This window comes from Sminthopsis crassicaudata, chromosome 3, assembly GCF_048593235.1.
Source record: "Sminthopsis crassicaudata isolate SCR6 chromosome 3, ASM4859323v1, whole genome shotgun sequence".
In the NCBI taxonomy this organism is placed as follows: Eukaryota; Metazoa; Chordata; class Mammalia; order Dasyuromorphia; family Dasyuridae; genus Sminthopsis; species Sminthopsis crassicaudata.
The window spans coordinates 588,262,011-588,279,828 of record NC_133619.1 but is presented as its reverse complement, the minus strand read 5'-3'; the positions used below and the strand labels follow the sequence as shown (position 1 = coordinate 588,279,828).

Here is a 17,818-nt window from a genome sequence, read left to right as displayed (position 1 = left end):
GAGGGAGACAGAGGAGAGAGACAGACAGAGACAGAGAAAGAGAGAGAGAGAGAGAGAGAGAGACAGAGACAGAGACAGAGACAGAAAGAGAGATAGAGACAGAGAGACAAAGACATAGAGAGACAGAGACAGAGACAGAGAGACAGAGACAGACAGAGACAGAGGGATGGAAAAAAGAGAGGAAAGAGGAAGGAGGAGAGAGGACAAATAAAGAGAGAGAGGGAGACAGAGGAGAGAGACAGACAGAGACAGACAGAGAGAGCACACATTAACAATGGAAGGGATGGGGAGAAGTCTCATAAGGTAGTACTTGAGCTGAGAGCCAAAGAGCACCATCCTCCAGGAAGCAGAGAGATGAGGAAACAAAGCCTTTCTGGCCCGGGACACAGCCTGTGTAAATAAAGGCACTGTCTCTTCATTTTTCCCTGACGGCTTACTCTGGGGAACACCCAAGGGGACGTCTTTGGCCCTCTTCCTTTGTCTCCGCTTTTCCTTTTTGTATTCCCAGAGCTTCAACCGCCATCTCCACGCCAGTGACTCCCGCCTGCCTGATCTCAGGCAGCCCCAAAACCTACTACCGGGCAGCAGCATCTCCACTGGAGTGCCCCCTGGCACCACAAACCCTGACCGCCTCCAACCAAGCTTTCTTTCCCCACTCACGCCGCTCTCCCTCTGACTTCTCTGGAAGCGGCTTCTTGCCCCGTCCTTCCCCTGTTCACCCATGCTTAAAATGTTGTGGTCATCTTTGACCCTTCCCTTGCCTTAACCTTTCATGTCTAATCCGTGAAGTCTTGTGGGTCCCATCCCCCCTTCGTGTTTTCTTTCTATCAGGGGACTGACCATGTGATGAAATGACCAGAGGTCCTCAAACTATTTAAATAGGGGCCGGTTCACTGTCCCTCAGACTGTGGGAGGGCCGGACTGTGGTCTCCGCCCCTCGGCCCATTTGCCATAACCCAGAGGGCCGCATTAACGTCCTCAGTGGCCGCATCTGGCCCATGGCCCATAGTTTGAGAACCCTGTTAGACCGACAGGACTGCGGCCATTCTCTGGCTGTTCATTTGAGGGCCACGCACCTGGCCGAGGTGACACAGCACCTTGTGATTGGTTCTCATGTCTCCAGGGCGTTGGGTCAAAGGTAACTGGCAGCTGAGTCAGGGACACCCTGGGTTGTGTATAAGACACGTGGGAAGGACTGGCCCAATCTGCGGCCTGCCATTAGGACTCTCTCCTGGAACAGCAGCCGAGAGGAGGCTTTTCTGTCCCGTCTGCCGCAGGAAGGGCGTCTTACTTCAGAAAAGCCCGGATGATGACGATCGGTCTGTGCCGGCCCATGCGAATCTGAGACCCCACAGCCCCGTGCTCTTTTCCCTGACAAGGGTCAGCAGCCTCAGGAAGCTGGCGTTTCCATTCCCGGGAACTACTACAAGTTCCCGCGGCAAGTGCTAGCCGCTCTGGGGGCCTTCCACAGCCACAGCTTCTTAGGAACCATGACCGCCCCTCAGGCCGGACTACGGGGAGCGGTGTCCTGGCTGGAGAGCCGGCCGTTGTGAGCGCAGGCCTGCAGTGAGAAGTGAAGCAGCATTCATTCCACCATCCCCCAGCGCCGGCTCTGTCCTGGAGGGGACGTGAAGGCCACACGCTCAGCTGGGATTTGCGTCTTGAGCAGTTCCTGTGGTAAAGGCGGCACGCGAGATAAGGCGGATTACCTTTTGTGGTGACTTCTATCACCCGCAGTACCACAGGATGCTAGAGTGGAGGATACCCAAGCCTTATCTTAGAGATTTCCCTGGAATGGGGCCAGAAAGCGCAGGAGGCTCAGGAGATGCTCACACCCGCCCTGCAGCCCCTTTCTGATTACTCTGGGGTCTGTAATCCTGGGGCCTCTCCTCTGGGAGAGACAGGGGGAGCCCCACTCCCATTCCACCCACCTAAAATGGATCCCCCTGACTCTTTCTTTGGACAGTTTTCCAGCTCGATTTCCGGCTTCCGGGCTTGGCCTCCTCTAATTCAGCCTCCACAAACTTTCTTTACTGCGTCCCTAAAGTTCAAATTCCTCCACAGCACATTTTAGCTCCTTTCCTAAGTAGAACAAGGGATAGAATGGAAAAAGAAAAGAGAAAGAGGAGGGTAAGGTTGTGTGTCAATATGATTCAAGTTTCTCCATGTTTTGCAGACAGCAGGCCCTTAAAGAGGTGACTGACCTGGAGAAGGACAGATCGGGAGAGGAGGAGCGCTTAAAAGAGGCGGGACCAAGACAGTTTTAGCCCCGCCCCGTTCTTTCCGCGGGGCGGGCGCGAGCTTTTGCCTAATCTTCCTCTCCCGGGGCCAAGCCGGCGCTGGCTGCGGGCAATTCTCGCGAGGTCTCGTGACGTCATCGGAGTGCGCCGGCGGTGGGTCGACGCCTCCTCCTCTTCAGCCTGCGCGGTGCTGTCTCACCGGTGAGCCGGCGGTGAGGAGGAACTACAGGCTGAGTCCCGTCCGGTCCCGCCGTCCGCCATGGAGTACCTTATCGGCATACAGGGGCCCGACTACATCTTGGTGGCCTCGGACCGCGTGGCCGCCAGCAACATCGTCCAGATGAAGGACGGTGAGTGAGGCCGCGCGCAGGCCGGCCGAAGGGGACGGGGCAGGAGGGAGAGGGCCCGGGCGCGCCCCCGCTGCTACGCTCCCGGGGGCGCCGATCCTGCCGCCCCCTCCCCGTGGGCGCCTAGGCCAGAGAGTGGACGCTATCGGTGAGGCTGAAGCCCCGGCCACTTCCGCTCCCGTCGTTCCCCTTGTACCGTGCGAGGGCCGGTGGAAAGTCCCTCTGAGGTGGAAGTCAGAAGACGTGGATTCGAATCCTGGCCCCGACACTTTGTGTCCTTTTCCCCCTAGGTCTCCTAGTCTGTAAAATGGGCACTGAACTCCCTTCCAGACCCGAACCTACACGCTTTGCTCAAGTCCCATTTATGTTGCAAGACGCAGCTCTTTGTTACTGAGTCTTGGATGTTGGGAAGGGCGGCGAATCCAATAGAATTACTATTATTAATAAAATAAAAACCCGTTTCTGGGGCGTTTTCTTCTCTGGCCTGTGCAGTACTCCCAATTTTGTATTTGAAGTGTCAGCATCACAAAAGGGCAATGACAGCCCAAATCACCGCGATCTTGTGGGAAAGTACCGGCTTTGGAACCTAGGTTCCCTAACATCCGGCCCGAAATTCTTTACAGTCGGCCGGTACTTATTATTGCTGTTATTGCATATATTTTACATGTGTTATTTACAAGTACTGTGCTATGGGAATGCAAAAGGGACAATTCTCTCTCCCTTCCCCGCTCCTCCATCACCCTATTATCACTTTAAAAACAGCTGAGCAAGGGGATTGGGGCAGAACCTATGATTTCAGTGGTACAGGAACCCCTGGGTGAACAAACCCCTTCTTCCAATGCAGGAGGATGCCTTTTTTTTTTTTTTTTTTTTTTTGGCAACTTGCCTATAGCTCCAAGAGTCGCTCAGGCACTTTGTGTGGGAGATAGGAGTTAAACTCCAGACTCCTTGGGTCCAAGTCTCACTCTGCCCACAACAGCCTTGATAGGTTTGCTCTACTTACTTGTTTTTGCCTTCCCATAAGGCATATTAAAGTTTCTCATCATATCTGTTTCACTGTGGCCTTTAAACAATGAAGGCCGCCAAGTGAGTGGGTTATATCCAGACTTATTTTTTTAAGTGATTTATTTTAGATACATTATCATTTAAAGGATGATTTTAAATGGCAAGGGATGCTGCATTCAGAAGAATAGATTTAAGGTCTAGAAGGACTCTGAGCGGTTTTAACACATAACATAACTAAGCCCCAAGGAAGTGAAGGAGCTGCTCCAGGCCATGCTGCTGGTAAGGGCAAGGCTGAGCTTTGTTTGACCGCAGTGCCTCTAACTCCAGACCCAGCACTTTTGTGAAGAATGAGTAAATGATCTTAAGTTTCTTGAAGCCCTGTAAGACCGCTTTTCTTTTTCATCACACAGGAAGTTGGAATAAGATCTCTAGGGCTTTTTAGGAACATGTTATTTAATGAAGTAGGGCTGGTGTACTAATGGATATTTTCTTAAATATCTGTAAAATTATGAAAATGAAAATGCTTCCTACTTTGGGAAACTTTTCTCTTGGAGAATATATTCCCCTCTATCCCCCAGAGATATCACTGTCTTAAATCTTTGTACTGTAGAAACAAGTCCTTTGTGTCAAACACATGATTTGAGAATGAAATAAGATATTAGGATTATAGATTTAGAGCTAGAAGGGATTTCAGAGGCCGTCTAATCCAATTCCCTTCCATTTTATAGATGATATTGAGATCTAGAAGTGTTAAATAGCCTGCCTGAAGTACCTGTTGTTGGTTTTCTTACCTTAGAACGATAGAAGCTTTTTGAGAAAAATTATATTCTTAAACCGGACCCAAAACTTTAGGAGAGCTCATATGCACAATATCCACTAGTGTTTTGCACACAGCTAGTACTCAATATTATAATTGTGATAACTAAAAGGGAAAAGACATTAATATGTCACATTTTACTTTTTTCACTATCCTTTCACCCAAGTAAAGACAAAAAAGGAGAAAGCCCACAATAGTTCACTTGCTTCTCTCTCCCCCTACCACCTTAAGTTCCAATCTGGTCTTTACCTTTTAAGAGGGATGCTGATAAGGAGAGGGAACAGACTGGGATAGTGAGTGATGTAAAAGCTAGGTGATCTGAGGAACTGGAAAAAGAAAAGTTTAGGGATGGCATGACATGTCTTCAAAAATCAAAAGGCTTGTGTATGTTAAAAAATGAATTTTTAATACTTATTGATTTCTCCAAAATAGAGCAAGGCTGCCTCAGAAAGTAGTTACATTGGAAGTATTCAAGCAGAAACTACTTGTGGATATTTGAGATAAGATTCCTGTAGTGAGTAAGAGTTTGGATTAGAAGATTCTTAATATCCTTTGATTCTGTAACTTTTTTGTTAAAATCATAGTAAGGAATCAGGTGGAAGTCAACAGGTGTCATAATTGGAGAATGTGTGTGGAGAGAAGAATGCTTATAAAAACTTTCAAGAACTTAACCAACTAGCAACTTTCTTCCTTTAAGGAAGCAAGGCTTCAATTTCGATGAACTGATAGAGTATTTACTTGAGGGGAAAGCATTTTGGAAAAGGTAAAATGTGCTATGTTAATGTAAGATATAACATCCCCTTCTTGTTCTGTCACAATAATGGTATTGATTTAGTACCAGCTATGCTTGTTGGAGGAAAGATTTTGGGCTAGATCTTAAAGAATATGTAGGGAAAAAAAAATACTCATAGCCTTCCTCCATTTTTCCCCTACTATTTTTCCAGTCCTGAATTTGTAAGAATATGAACTTTGAGGCCTTGTATGTTTTCCCAACTAGAGTATTTTATATTGCTTTTTTTGTCATTTGAAAAATGGAGCCTAGGGTTTGCTTTTACTTGCCACCTTAGTTTGGTCCAGCTATTCCTTTAGGTGTCAGTATCATCTGCTATATTGCCAGCTTGTTTTCAATGTATAATTAACAAAAGATGACTGATTTCCTAAAGTGAAGGAAGCTTAAAGATTGCTTGTTTGAGGTCCTGTACCATGCTTTTATTACCTTAACATATTATGTATACTATAATACTATCTTTCATCTATTGACTAGTCTCTGGAAATGCTTTAAATTGCCCTGATTATTGCAGCCCTAGTTGCTTTTTTTTTTTTAATTTTCTGAATTCCTATATAACTGAGAACCTGCATATACTCTGCACTGTGTTGTAATAACATAAGTGCCTTAGATTATATATATAGCAGTTTGTAACCATTTATATATGTTGGGAAAGTCACTTGTAAATCTTTGATTCTATGATCCTTTAAGAGATAAGGTGTAATAAACAAAGAGCTGGCCTCAGATTTAGGAAGGCATAGCAGGATTCAAGCCTCTGACATATCTCTTGGTATTTCAGGCAACTCTTTAAGACAAGTATAGTTTCAGAGCGGTTCCTGATGATCTACATGACTTTGGAGAGGCAGTTGTCTCACGGATAATTCTCTGTACCAATGTCTTCCTCTTCCCTCTGTCCCTCCTTTACTAGCTCTATTTTATATATTTCAAGGTGAGGCCCCAGTGAAGTTATTTGCCCAAGGACACATAACTAGGTGAGGTAGTCTGAACTAGCATCTATTGCAGCCTATATATAGGCTATATATAGTCTATATGCAGGCTGAATATAGTCTGTTGAGATATATAAGTCATGGAAGGGTTTTTGTGTCTCCATTGTCCCATATATAGTTCTGGGCACACTGTAGGTGCCTGACAAATAACTTTTTACTTGTTTTAAGTTAGTTTCACAAATTGTTTAAGTTAGTTTCACAATGAAAAATAGCATTCATGGAACTCTTAACTTTTTTTTTAATAAATGTTATAACAAAAAATGTTAAACTTTCTTGCAAGTTGACATCTCCTTCAGCCTATGTAACAAATATAGTTGAGGTCTTCCTTTCTTTTCATTTCATACAGATAAGATCTTGAAGCCATATATTTAGTAATTTTACGTTTATGTCTTGTGTGTTTCCCTCTAGCCCTACCTAGCCATATTAAATGGCAGTTTCAACTCTCAAATTTTAAAAACTGTTCAAACACCAGCATTATGCTCTCTAAATCCTATTAAAGGATTGGAACATTTCAGAAGCTTTCAAACATGAAACATGTCTTCCAGGGAAGATTATTCAGCAGTATTTGAAAAATTGAAAGTGAAAGTGAGAGTTGGATAGGGAGATTATGTTTTACTGAAGCCCCAGCTTGAACATGAGTTATGTTCCTTAAGCACTAATGGCTGCATAAATGTTGATTTCTCTCTAATCTGAACAAGAATCTGGCATATCCAGATAAGATTCGAATATTTGAAAAAAAATTTTTTTGAAAGTAGTTATATAATTAACATTAAGTTTCTCTTTTGTCTGTGCTTTGAGGGTGATACTAGTTAACAGTTTTTATACTGATTTGTATTTTCAGTTGATTTCTCTATAAATTTCCATTATTAGTTACTTTTTTACCTTTTTAAAGGCCATTTTCTTTTGATGTATTCTTTATTTAATTGTGATAACACCATTCTCTCTGTATCTTCAGATTTTGTCCCTTTCTTATCTCCTCAAAACTAAAACTTAATTTGGTCTCTTGAAGAAATTTTCAAGGCCTTGGTTATCATGAGACAAAGGATTGTTTTCACACTTTTGGCCTGATTCCTACGCTTCCTTCAATGATTGAGTCCTGAATATATAAAAGTACTTCAGATTCAATTTGGTGCAATCTGGAATTCTGTGTAATTTCCTGTGGTAAATGATATTAATGAAGTGTGCTTATTCCTGATGGTGTGCCATGAAGGATGATGAGAGTGCTGCCTGACATTGTAGAATATTATCTATTTTTAAAAACCTGTTTTTGCTTAATTTTGCATTTATTAGACTTGTACATGATTTGTGATGATGACTATATATTTTCTGAACAGATCATGACAAGATGTTTAAGATGAGTGAGAAGATCTTACTTCTGTGTGTTGGAGAGGCTGGAGACACTGTGCAGTTTGCTGAATACATTCAGAAAAATGTACAGCTCTACAAGATGCGCAATGGTAGGTAATCCTCAGGGTCAGAAGTCTGTGCCCTAGCTTTTCCTATTCAAGAGTGAGGAAGTTGAGTCTTGGGTGGAGGTTAAAGGTGAAGGCTGGGCTGGTTCGCTTGAATTTTTTTGGGGGGGGGTACATAAAAGTTTTTTATTTATTTATTTTACATTTTTAAAAATTAATTTTATAATTATAACATTTTTTGACAGTACATATGCATGGGTAATTTTTTTTACAACATTATCCCTTGTACTCACTTCTATTCCGAATTTTCCCTCCTTCTCTCCACCCCCTCCCCTAGACGACAGGCAGTCCCATACATGTTAAATGTGTTATAGTATATCCTAGATATAATATATGTGTACAGAACTGAATTTGTTGTTGCACAGGAAGAATTGGATTCAGAAGGTAAAAATAACCTGGCAAGAAAAACAGTCTACGCTCATTTCCCAGTGTTCCTTCTCTGGGTGTCCATCAATTGGAACTGAATTAGATCTTCTCTTTGTTGAAGATATCTACTTCCATCAGAATATATCCTCATATAGTATTGTTGTTGAAGTGTATAAAGATCTCCTAGTTCTGCTCATTTCACTCAGTATCAGTTGATATAAGTCTCTCCAAGCCTCTCTTGGTCATTTCTTTTTTTTTCTTTTTTTTTGGGGGGGAGGGATAAAATTCATTATTTGGAAAAAAAAAAAACTGTTGGGAAAACTGGAAATTGGTATGGCAGAAATTAGATATGGATCCACACTTAACACCATATACCAAGATAAGATCAAAATGGGTATATGATTTAGGCATAAAGAATGAGATCATAAATAGATTAGAGGAACAGAGAATAGTCTTATCTCTCAGACCTGTGGAGGAGGAAGGAGTTTATGACTAGAGGAGAACTAGAAATCATTATCGATCACAAAATAAAAGATTTTGATTTCATCAAACTAAAAAGTTTCTGTACAAACAATACTAATGCAAACAAGATTAGAAGGGAAGTAACAAATTGGGAAAATATTTTTATAGTTAAAGGTTCTGATAAAGGTCTAATTTCCAAAATATATAGAGAACTGACCCTAATTTATAAGAAATCAAACCAATTGGAGAATTGATAAATGGTCAAAGGATATGAACAGACAATTTTCAGATTATGAAATTGAAACTATTTCCACTCATATGAAAGAGTGTTCCAAATCACTACTGATCAGAGAAATGCAGATTAAGACAACTCTGAGATACCACTACACACCTGTCAGATTGGCTAAGATGACAGGAACAAATAATGATGAATGTTGGAGGGGATGTGGGAAAACTGGGACACTGATACATTGTTGGTGGAGTTGTGAAAGAATCTGGCCATTCTGGAGAGCAATCTGGAACTATGCCCAAAAAGTTATCAAACTGTGCATACCCTTTAATCCAGCATTGCTGCTATTGGGCTTATATCCCAAAGAAATACTGAGGAGGGGAAAGGGACCTGTATGTGCCAAAATGTTTGTGGCAGCTCTTTTCATAGTGGCTAGAAACTGGAAGATGAATGGATATCCATCAATTGGAGAATGGTTGGGTAAATTATGGTATATGAAGGCTATGGAATATTATTGCTCTATAAGAAATGACCAGCAGGATGAATTCAGAAAGGTTTGGAGAGACTTACATGAACTGATGCTGAGTGAAATGAGCAGAACCAGAAGATCACTATACACTTCAACAACAATACTGTATGAGGATGTATTCTGATGGAAATAGATATCTTCAACATAAAGAAGATCCAACTCACTTCCAGTTGATCAATGATGGACAGAAACAACTACACCCAGAGAAGGAACACTGGGAAGTGAATGTAAACTATTAGCACTACTGTCTATCTACCCAGGTTACTTATACCTTCGGAATCCAATACTTAACATGCAACAAGAAAATTGGATTTACACACATATATTGTATCTAGGTTATACTGTAACACATGTAAAATGTATGGGATTGCCTGTCATCTAGGGAAGGGAGTAGAGGGAGGGAGGGGGAAATTTGGAAAAATGAATACAAGGGATAATGTTATATAAAAAAAATTACTCATGCATATATACTGTCAAAAATTTTATAATCGCTCGAATTTTTTATTAGCATCTGATATTTATAAGATTTATAAGATATTTATAAAATTGCATAAGTTTACATTATTTTATTGCTGCTTAATACTGAAGCACTTGCTTGATTAAATTGAAATAAGAATGGATTTTTAAAAATCAGCTAAAAATAGGGACTTGAGATTCTTTAAAATGTTACACTTCAGTTGAAATTACTTAATTTAACTGTTTATATTGATATATACAGTGTTATGTTTTTTATTTTAATAAAAAGAACAATGGCCATCAAGAAGTTCTGCCCCTTTAACACAGCTAGTCTGTCTCTCTTACTTAAGACTCTAGGAAACCAGGCCTCATAGTCAGGGTATGAATAATCAGTGATAAGATGAAACCCCTTTCAGGCCTAAAAAATGATGAGATTAGATCCAACAAACACAACAAGGTGATATGAGGCCAGAATCTAACAGACTCCTTGACTTGATATGTTTAGTAATTTTTAATGCTGTTTTGTGAAGTTAGTTAAATTTTATGTAAGAAAGAAAATTACAGAGTCTGCATATAACAAAATTTGCAGTTCAAAATTATGTAAGACAGATAAAATTGATAGAAAAATGACGAACTCAGAGGCACTGATGTTTTCAAGGCCAGCTTTCAAACTGGGCATTGTATGTAGTAGGGAAAACTTTTCTGGACCATGAATGATTCACAGAATAACAGCATTGTCAAGATAAGAATTGGAAAGGAATTTAATTTATATATAAAAACATCTGTTAATTCTTTATTTAAAAAAAAAGTATTTATTCAGTAAGATGCAGTAAAATAACTTTCTGAGCCATAGGGGTTAATATACATAAAGCTCATATGCTCAGGTGAATTGAAGAATGATTTTTTTGTTTATTGCAGTGCTTGGCACAAATTAGGCATTTAATAAATGCTTGTTCAATTGGTGGGGGGGAATAATTTTCTTTTTTGTATAGGTGAATAGTATTTGCTACAATATTTTTTCTTTCCTGTCCTAATTACTAGACTTTTAATCTAGTAGCCTCTATTTTTAAGTTATTAGAAAATTATTTTTAAAAATTTCTTTTGTATATTTTAGCATTCTCCAAACAATAGCTTTATATTTAAAATCTTATTTTTTCCAAAAGTAACTCATTTCTAGAGATCTCAATATCCCATTTTCCTTTGATTGATTCTTTCATACTTTTCAAATTGCCTCTTGAAATTTCTTGTTCATCTTATATTAATATGTTTTTCACTCATTTCTTAAGTGAATAAAATTGCACAGTACAGAACACTATTACACTGGTCATTTTAAACTAGTTTGTGGATTTGATGCTCTTACAAATCAATTCATACTATTTTTACTGTGGCTTCAGATTTTACTGTTCTTCTCATTCCCACAAGGGGAAGATGCAAGAAAGTCCACCTCCACCTTACTCCTAGAAAAACAATTCAGAGTCCATGGTACCCTCCCAAGCATGATCAGTAAACTCATCTTGATAAACAAAAGACAAGGCTTCTTTCGTGTTTATCTGATTGGAATGTCTTTGTAGCAATGATAGAAAAGTTCGAGCTGGATGACAGTACAGTTAAATAGATTGATAGTTAGTTGAATATACCAAGAGAGTGTTTAATTATTACTGTAAACCTAGGAGGTTTGTATTTGAGTATTATAGCACTCTGTTCTTGCCTCTTCTCCTTCTTGTTCATCATTTTTATTAGCAATTTGGAAAAAGGAATAGACTTCCTTATCAAATATGAGAGAGAACAAATTGATTAACAAAAGAAAAATCCAAAAAATTTTCAAAAGACTAGAATAATGTATTCCTGTACTTAATAAGAATATATGAAAATCTTGCATTTCAATTTTAAAAATTCAATTGTACAAGTAAAATGGGGGGAGATGCATTGGGATTTTAGTTGACTGACAGTTCACTATAACTGGTACGACTCCTCAAAAAAATGATGCAGTCTTAGACTGTTTAATAGAAATAGAAAAGTATGCAGGAAAGGAAGGTACCACAATATACTATGTTCTGTTAAGATCTTAACAAGAATATTGTATTGTTCTATGCCCTGTTAGAATTTAAGTTAACACAATCATACCTTATTTTATATCTGTCTCCTCTGATGGTTGAATAGGATAGTATTTGCCACTGTTGTAATACTCAAAACCATTTCATTTATGTATATGGAATAGCTAAAGAATGTAATGAAGAGAGCGCTTGAGATATGATAGGATTGCAAGAAAGATTACCACTTTTGTAGGACTGCTATATAGAGAAAGGATTAGATTTTGTGTAGTTTTATCGGATAGTGTACAGAAAGTAGGAAGACCAGGTTTTAGGGAGGCAAATTGTCGTTAGATGTAAGAATTGCATTTCTAATAGAATTGTCCTAACCATACTTTATGATTATGAGAGTGGGTTCCTCATCACAGTGGGTTTTTTGGGTTAATGATCATGTCAGAGATGACATAGAGAAGATTGCTGCTTGGAAGGTTAGATAAAATGACCATTAAAGTCCATTCATAACTTTTTAATATGCTATTCTGTATTTTGAATGTTAAACATGGGAAAGTGTGAAAATTGAGTGAACTTAACCATTTAACTTCAAGGCAAGTCTTATTTTTTATTTATTTATTTATTTTTTTGTCTCTTGCATCAGGTTATGAATTGTCTCCCACAGCAGCAGCTAACTTCACACGTCGAAATCTGGCTGACTACCTCCGGAGTCGGGTAAGAAATACAGAGAGGTAAAGCTGAATATTAGGGGAAGAAAGGGCATTTCTTTACATTTTGCCACTCTCTTGCTAAACATAAAGAGTCGTTTTATATTGCTTCACCTTAATGCAGCTCTTCCTCTTGGGACAAGTTTGGTCTTTCTTTGAATTTGTTCTGTAAAATACAAATTTCCTAGGTGAAATCTGGAAAATACCCCACACAATGCATCTAATTGGCAACTTTAAGCAAAATACACCTTTACTTGAACTTGATTGAGATTTTTTTTTTTTTTTTTGCTTAATTTTTGAATTTTTTTACTAATTTGCTTTGTTTCTATCATATAACTAAAGTCTCTACAGTACTCTACAGTATAGGTGAGCTATCTTTAAACACTATAAATAATCCAAGTTTTCATTCTTTCAGACTTAGAAGCAAGTAGCAATTCCTTTCACCAATGTTGAAATTCTTAGACTAATCTGAATTTTTCTGTGACCTTCACCATCTGAAACTGGCCCTGCTCCAATGAGTTTTAGTCATGTCGTTGGTTTAGTTTGTCTTCCACTTTTCAAAGTATGTGGTTAACTTTTGAACACTTGAAGATTGTGATTGTGTATGACCACCTTATAGAATATTGCTAGAAAAACATGTGATTTGCTATAATGTGTATTTTCCCTCCTTTAAGAGACCATATATAACTGAATCTTTACCATATGACCTTACTTCCCAATGCTTGTTTTTTCATCTGTAAAGTCAAGAAACCTAACTATGGAGGAGTGCTAAAAAGAGAGAGATTGTAATGTTTCCCATTCAATGGCTTTTACAAAAAAAATTTTCCTTAATTTAATGTAGGCAGCATCTAGGGCTTGTCCAAGGTTCTTGGCAAGTCTGAAACAAACTTGAGATATCCACAAGGTCCTCAGCCACAAGTATGAAGCTATAATTTCCCCAGGGGTGGGGATGGGGTGGCTTTCAGTCTGTCCTATCTTTGGCTCTTTTTCGATCTTTTTATCTTTTAATTTTAAAAACCAGGCATTTTCTCCTGTACTTCAGAAGTCTTGGTAATAATGTGTTTTCTTATGTCTAAAACAGATTGTGTGGTTTGGTTTCAATTTCAATATTATGTGCCACATGAACTCGTATTATGCAGCAATTACCTGTTGCAGTTATAAAAACAAATTGGACAGGCGCTTTGTAGGCAAGTCTGAGGAGATGATGTTGCAGCTCTTCAGAGTCATTTATTTTGTTCCTCATAACACATAACACTTCTTTCTGTAATCCTCTTGAGAAATGGAACTTCTCTTTCTCTAAGTGTTTGCTTGAATACCAGGTGAGTTCTATACGTAAATGGAAACTAAAATTTTCAATCATGGGTTACTACATTAGAAAGGGAAATAGGAAAATTAAAAGGAAATATTTTGATTTAACTGAAAAGCCAATAACATTTCCTCTTTCACTTTCATAATTGGAAAATAGTGCAAATTGCAGCCATCCAGAAGTTCTTTGTGATATTTAGCAAAATGCTTACATGTGACTTGTTTTGTAAAATATTTGACTTATCAGGCAAATTCCAAATTCTACCTTTAGGCACAATAAACATTTTATTGTAAATACCCTGGTATTAATAAGTGAATTAAGCGCCTTTTAAAATCGAGATAAGACTGGCTCTGATCATGCAAATGCACTGGATCCATTTAATCTTCTAGCAGTTGAGATGTTTGATGTACTTAGCTGAAGAAAGTCCTTTGTAGACAGTGACATGGAGCTTTAGTATAGGGGTGGGGGAGGGAGAGAAACCAGTGGTATTTATAAGGGATAAATTTTCATTTGGCAACTATCAGCAGAGAGTTTTACAGGTACCAAATCCCTATGTAAATAAATGCATTCTGAATCACTAGTTATTGTAGCTAAATTGATTATATAGTTAATTACTGGCATGAGGGATTTGATGTTTTGAGTCAACTTTTTAACATTTTTATGAAAATTTAAAAGATTTTGACCTCTGGAGGCCCTGTGATGAAGATGGGGTGGTACAGCCTAGTGAATGCTACTAAAATACCAATGTGTGCTTAACTTTAGAAGATTCTCTGAAAAAGAGGGGACTCAGGAGACTGTGAGAAGGCGTGGCCTTGAAAGAGATATTTGATCTAGAGAAAGAGGAAAGATGACATATAAATGTAAGTCAACTCAAAAAAAAAAAAAACCAACCCAACAACAAAAAAGAAAGAGCTAGGGAACCAAAAATAAGATCTTTTGGGTTTGTTTTTAGAAGACAAAATGCAAGTGCTCTTTCCTTTATTTAATAAATTTATAACTGTAATTGTGTTGTTTACATGTTATGAAATTGTTACATAATGATAAATATATGTAATTATTAAACATTTTTATGTACTTTGCTTCTGTGGCAGCAAGTTCCCTCAAAGTGGGGAAGTGAAAGAATTTCAAAGGCTTATTTTCAAATCCTTTAGACATGGATTTGTCTTGGGCTGGAAGCGGACATTGAATTGTGTGGGATAGGTATTAATTATCAATTAATTAATTAATTGAAAGTTTGGCTTGTAGAAGAGAAATTAGGCTTGTCTATAGGACCAATGTTTTGGCACTGTAGAAAGGCAGATGTACCCTCATGGTTAGAGAAAGTTCTTAACAATCAGAAGCATCCAGCAGTGTAATAGAATGGGCTGCCTTGAGAGCTGAGCTCTTCACACACACAAGCTGGTTGGCTGCTCTTTGGGTCTCTTAGAGAGGATTCTTATCCAGATATGGTTAGATTCTTTCCTCTCGGGAGATTTGCTTTTGCCTCTTTTCATTCCCCTATTGATGCTAAATTATCCATCGACAAACACCTGCTGCTCAGCTCTTTAACATGACTGATTTTTTTTTTTTTTTTATTTTATTTTTAGTAAGTAATATACAGAAAGGAAGAAAAGCTCATAAGCATGTTTTGATTTTTCCATTATTGGGGCAGTTGCATAGTATAGTGGGTAGAATGCTGGCCCCGAAGTCAGGAGGACTTGAGTTCAAATGTGACCTCAGACACTTAACGTTCATTAGCTGTGTGACCCTGGGCAAGTCACTTAACCCCAATTGCCTCAGGCCCCCCCAAAATACTTTAAGGTAAATGATTTTTCCATTTTTTTTATGATGATAGTAAATTTCCATTTCTTATTTAAAATGAATGATATGACACATTTAGGGTAGCTCATCTGAATTCCCTCAAGGTATTTCTAAAGAATCTATTTCCTTTTCACACATAAGGAAACTGAAGTATAAATCAACAAAATTCTTGAAGTAAAATAGAATTGTTGACAAAGTTTGAGAGAGTAAACGGTATTTGATGTACATATATCCTATTTAAACTGTCCTATATCCTCTGTTTCCTGTTAGAAGAAGTAATAATAGCAAGTACATCACAGTGCCTTTTTAGAAACCTCGATTGCCAGAGGTATTCTGATTTGTCAAAAAGCCATGTTGTCTGTCTCTAATGTCATAAGTGTAAATGATGACAATGGGGGAAAATTAGGGAAATCTCAACCTCATTTACAAATCTTATGCCAAACCAGTAAATAGTCCTATAATTCTTAGAAAGTTGAAAAATAGTCATGAGATATTCAGGAAAAGGCCACAAATTGTGTCTATTTCGGGGTTAGATTTGCCCTGGTGATATTTATGTGTCATGTGATATCTAGTCCTGAAAGAACCATGTGACTCTTGCCCTAGCTGTTTTTAAGATTAAGGCTCTGGATTGGCCACTGGAGCAGTTGTGCCATCCTCATTGCTTCTGTGGTTTGCACAAAAGATTCATCTGTTGGTTGCCCAAGAGATTGTTTGTTGATTCAATGAAGTCTTGTGACCTTGTGAACAGATGGCACAGGTGAAAGAAACCTTGACTTTACATGTCCTGTCCCCTCACCACCAGCCATTTGTTACATGTGATTAAAAACATCACTAACGAGAGTAATTGAAAATGCTTTTTGGCAAACACAGTTAGCAGGATGTGACATGACGCAGTACTGCCTTCTTCCTCTACGTGCCATCTCCCTTGAGGCCTGATCCTCTGTGCTCACCCCCATCTCCCCCAAGCCCAGGCTTGCCTTCCAGCTCACCTGCTCCAGATGGGCAGCACAGTAGGGAGGACACTGGCAAAGGCAGATGTGTTTATTTACCGGAGACAAAACTCTGTGCTGTTGCAGATGGCAGTGCCTGGGAGCAAATGGCAGCCTTTGACACCACTTCTCCCGCCACCTAGCCAGGGTATCTTGGCTGTCAGAATTAGCTCATTCTCAGTGGCAAAAAGAGGAAAAAACTGGATGTGTTTTCTTAAAAGCCCTGAGTGAGCATGCTTTTTTCTGACCTCCTGACCCTCTACAGCAGTTTCTCCAATTATTTCTCTCTTGGCCTAGTATTAGTTTCCTAAGTTAACATGACTTTCTTAGACCATCTATGCCTCCTATTTCTTTTTTTAATAGGAAGTATTGTGAATAGGAACATCTAGTAGAATTACAGAATCACAAGCTTACATTATAAGTACATGTTAGATAAAAGCTTATTTTGTCAATTTGAAAAGCTCTCTGAAGAACATGTGGGGATCCAGGTCCTTTCCCCATAGGAAACATCTTAGGTTTGGGAACAGCTTATGTTAACCCCACTGGAGATACCACTGATGTTTTTAGTGGCTAATTTTATTATCCAACTATATGGGGACAGATGTGTATTGAATTAGAGATGACTTAATTAATGTGACAGCATTTTGCACTTATACAGTGTTTTTTTCTCCTGGGGAAATGAGATTTTGGACAGTGACCTTTTTAAAATACATATTATTTTTTCTGTCTTTGTAACTTGACCAAGTCCTGTACAGAAGGCTGTTGTTTTGACACAGTAATACAGTGGCTTAAATGACTTATCTTTGAAAGTTGCTGGCTTATCTAGGAGTCTCCCACCCTCCTCCTCTTTCTTTAATGTGATGTTTTTCCCAACCCTTAGTGCTGATAGATAGTTAAGAGTTTGCAGGTGTAAAGTCCTCCCTCCTTCTCTTCCCCATCCCTCTCCAGGGAGTTATATGTGAGAAGGTGTTGCTTTCTCACTCTTAGAGCATGTATGTGCTACCCAGTTGAATGCCTACTGAGAGCAGAGAACCCCTGGTTCCTGATTGAGTAGAATTATCCCACTGGAAGGTTGAAATTATGTTGCCCTATAATGTCACCTTGCTAGTAAAAACCTTCCTATCTTCAAGAGAGAGAAAGAGCTTTTTCTTATTAGCTGATAGCTGACAACTTTACCTCTGCTTCCTACTGAAACCTGTGCCTTTAGAAGAAAAAAAAAGTTGATTTGAGGGTGGTTTATTTTGTTTTGTTTTTTATTTTTTAATAACATGTATGAGG

The 17,818-nt window shown here is 39.0% G+C and overlaps 1 protein-coding gene across 1 annotated transcript in view; it reads left to right on the top strand.

Annotated features, from left to right (window-relative positions):
- Nucleotides 1–1,136: 1,136 nt before the first annotated feature.
- PSMB2 (proteasome 20S subunit beta 2) overlaps nt 1,137–17,818 on the top strand; it is a 36,319-nt gene continuing 19,637 nt past the window's right edge. Inside the window, exons 1-4 of the mRNA XM_074305105.1 lie at nt 1,137–1,677; nt 2,177–2,590; nt 7,517–7,639; nt 12,382–12,452. Of these exons, the coding sequence (XP_074161206.1) occupies nt 2,500–2,590; nt 7,517–7,639; nt 12,382–12,452 (285 nt within the window). The 5' untranslated portion in view covers nt 1,137–1,677; nt 2,177–2,499. The remainder of the gene's footprint in view (nt 1,678–2,176; nt 2,591–7,516; nt 7,640–12,381; nt 12,453–17,818) is intronic.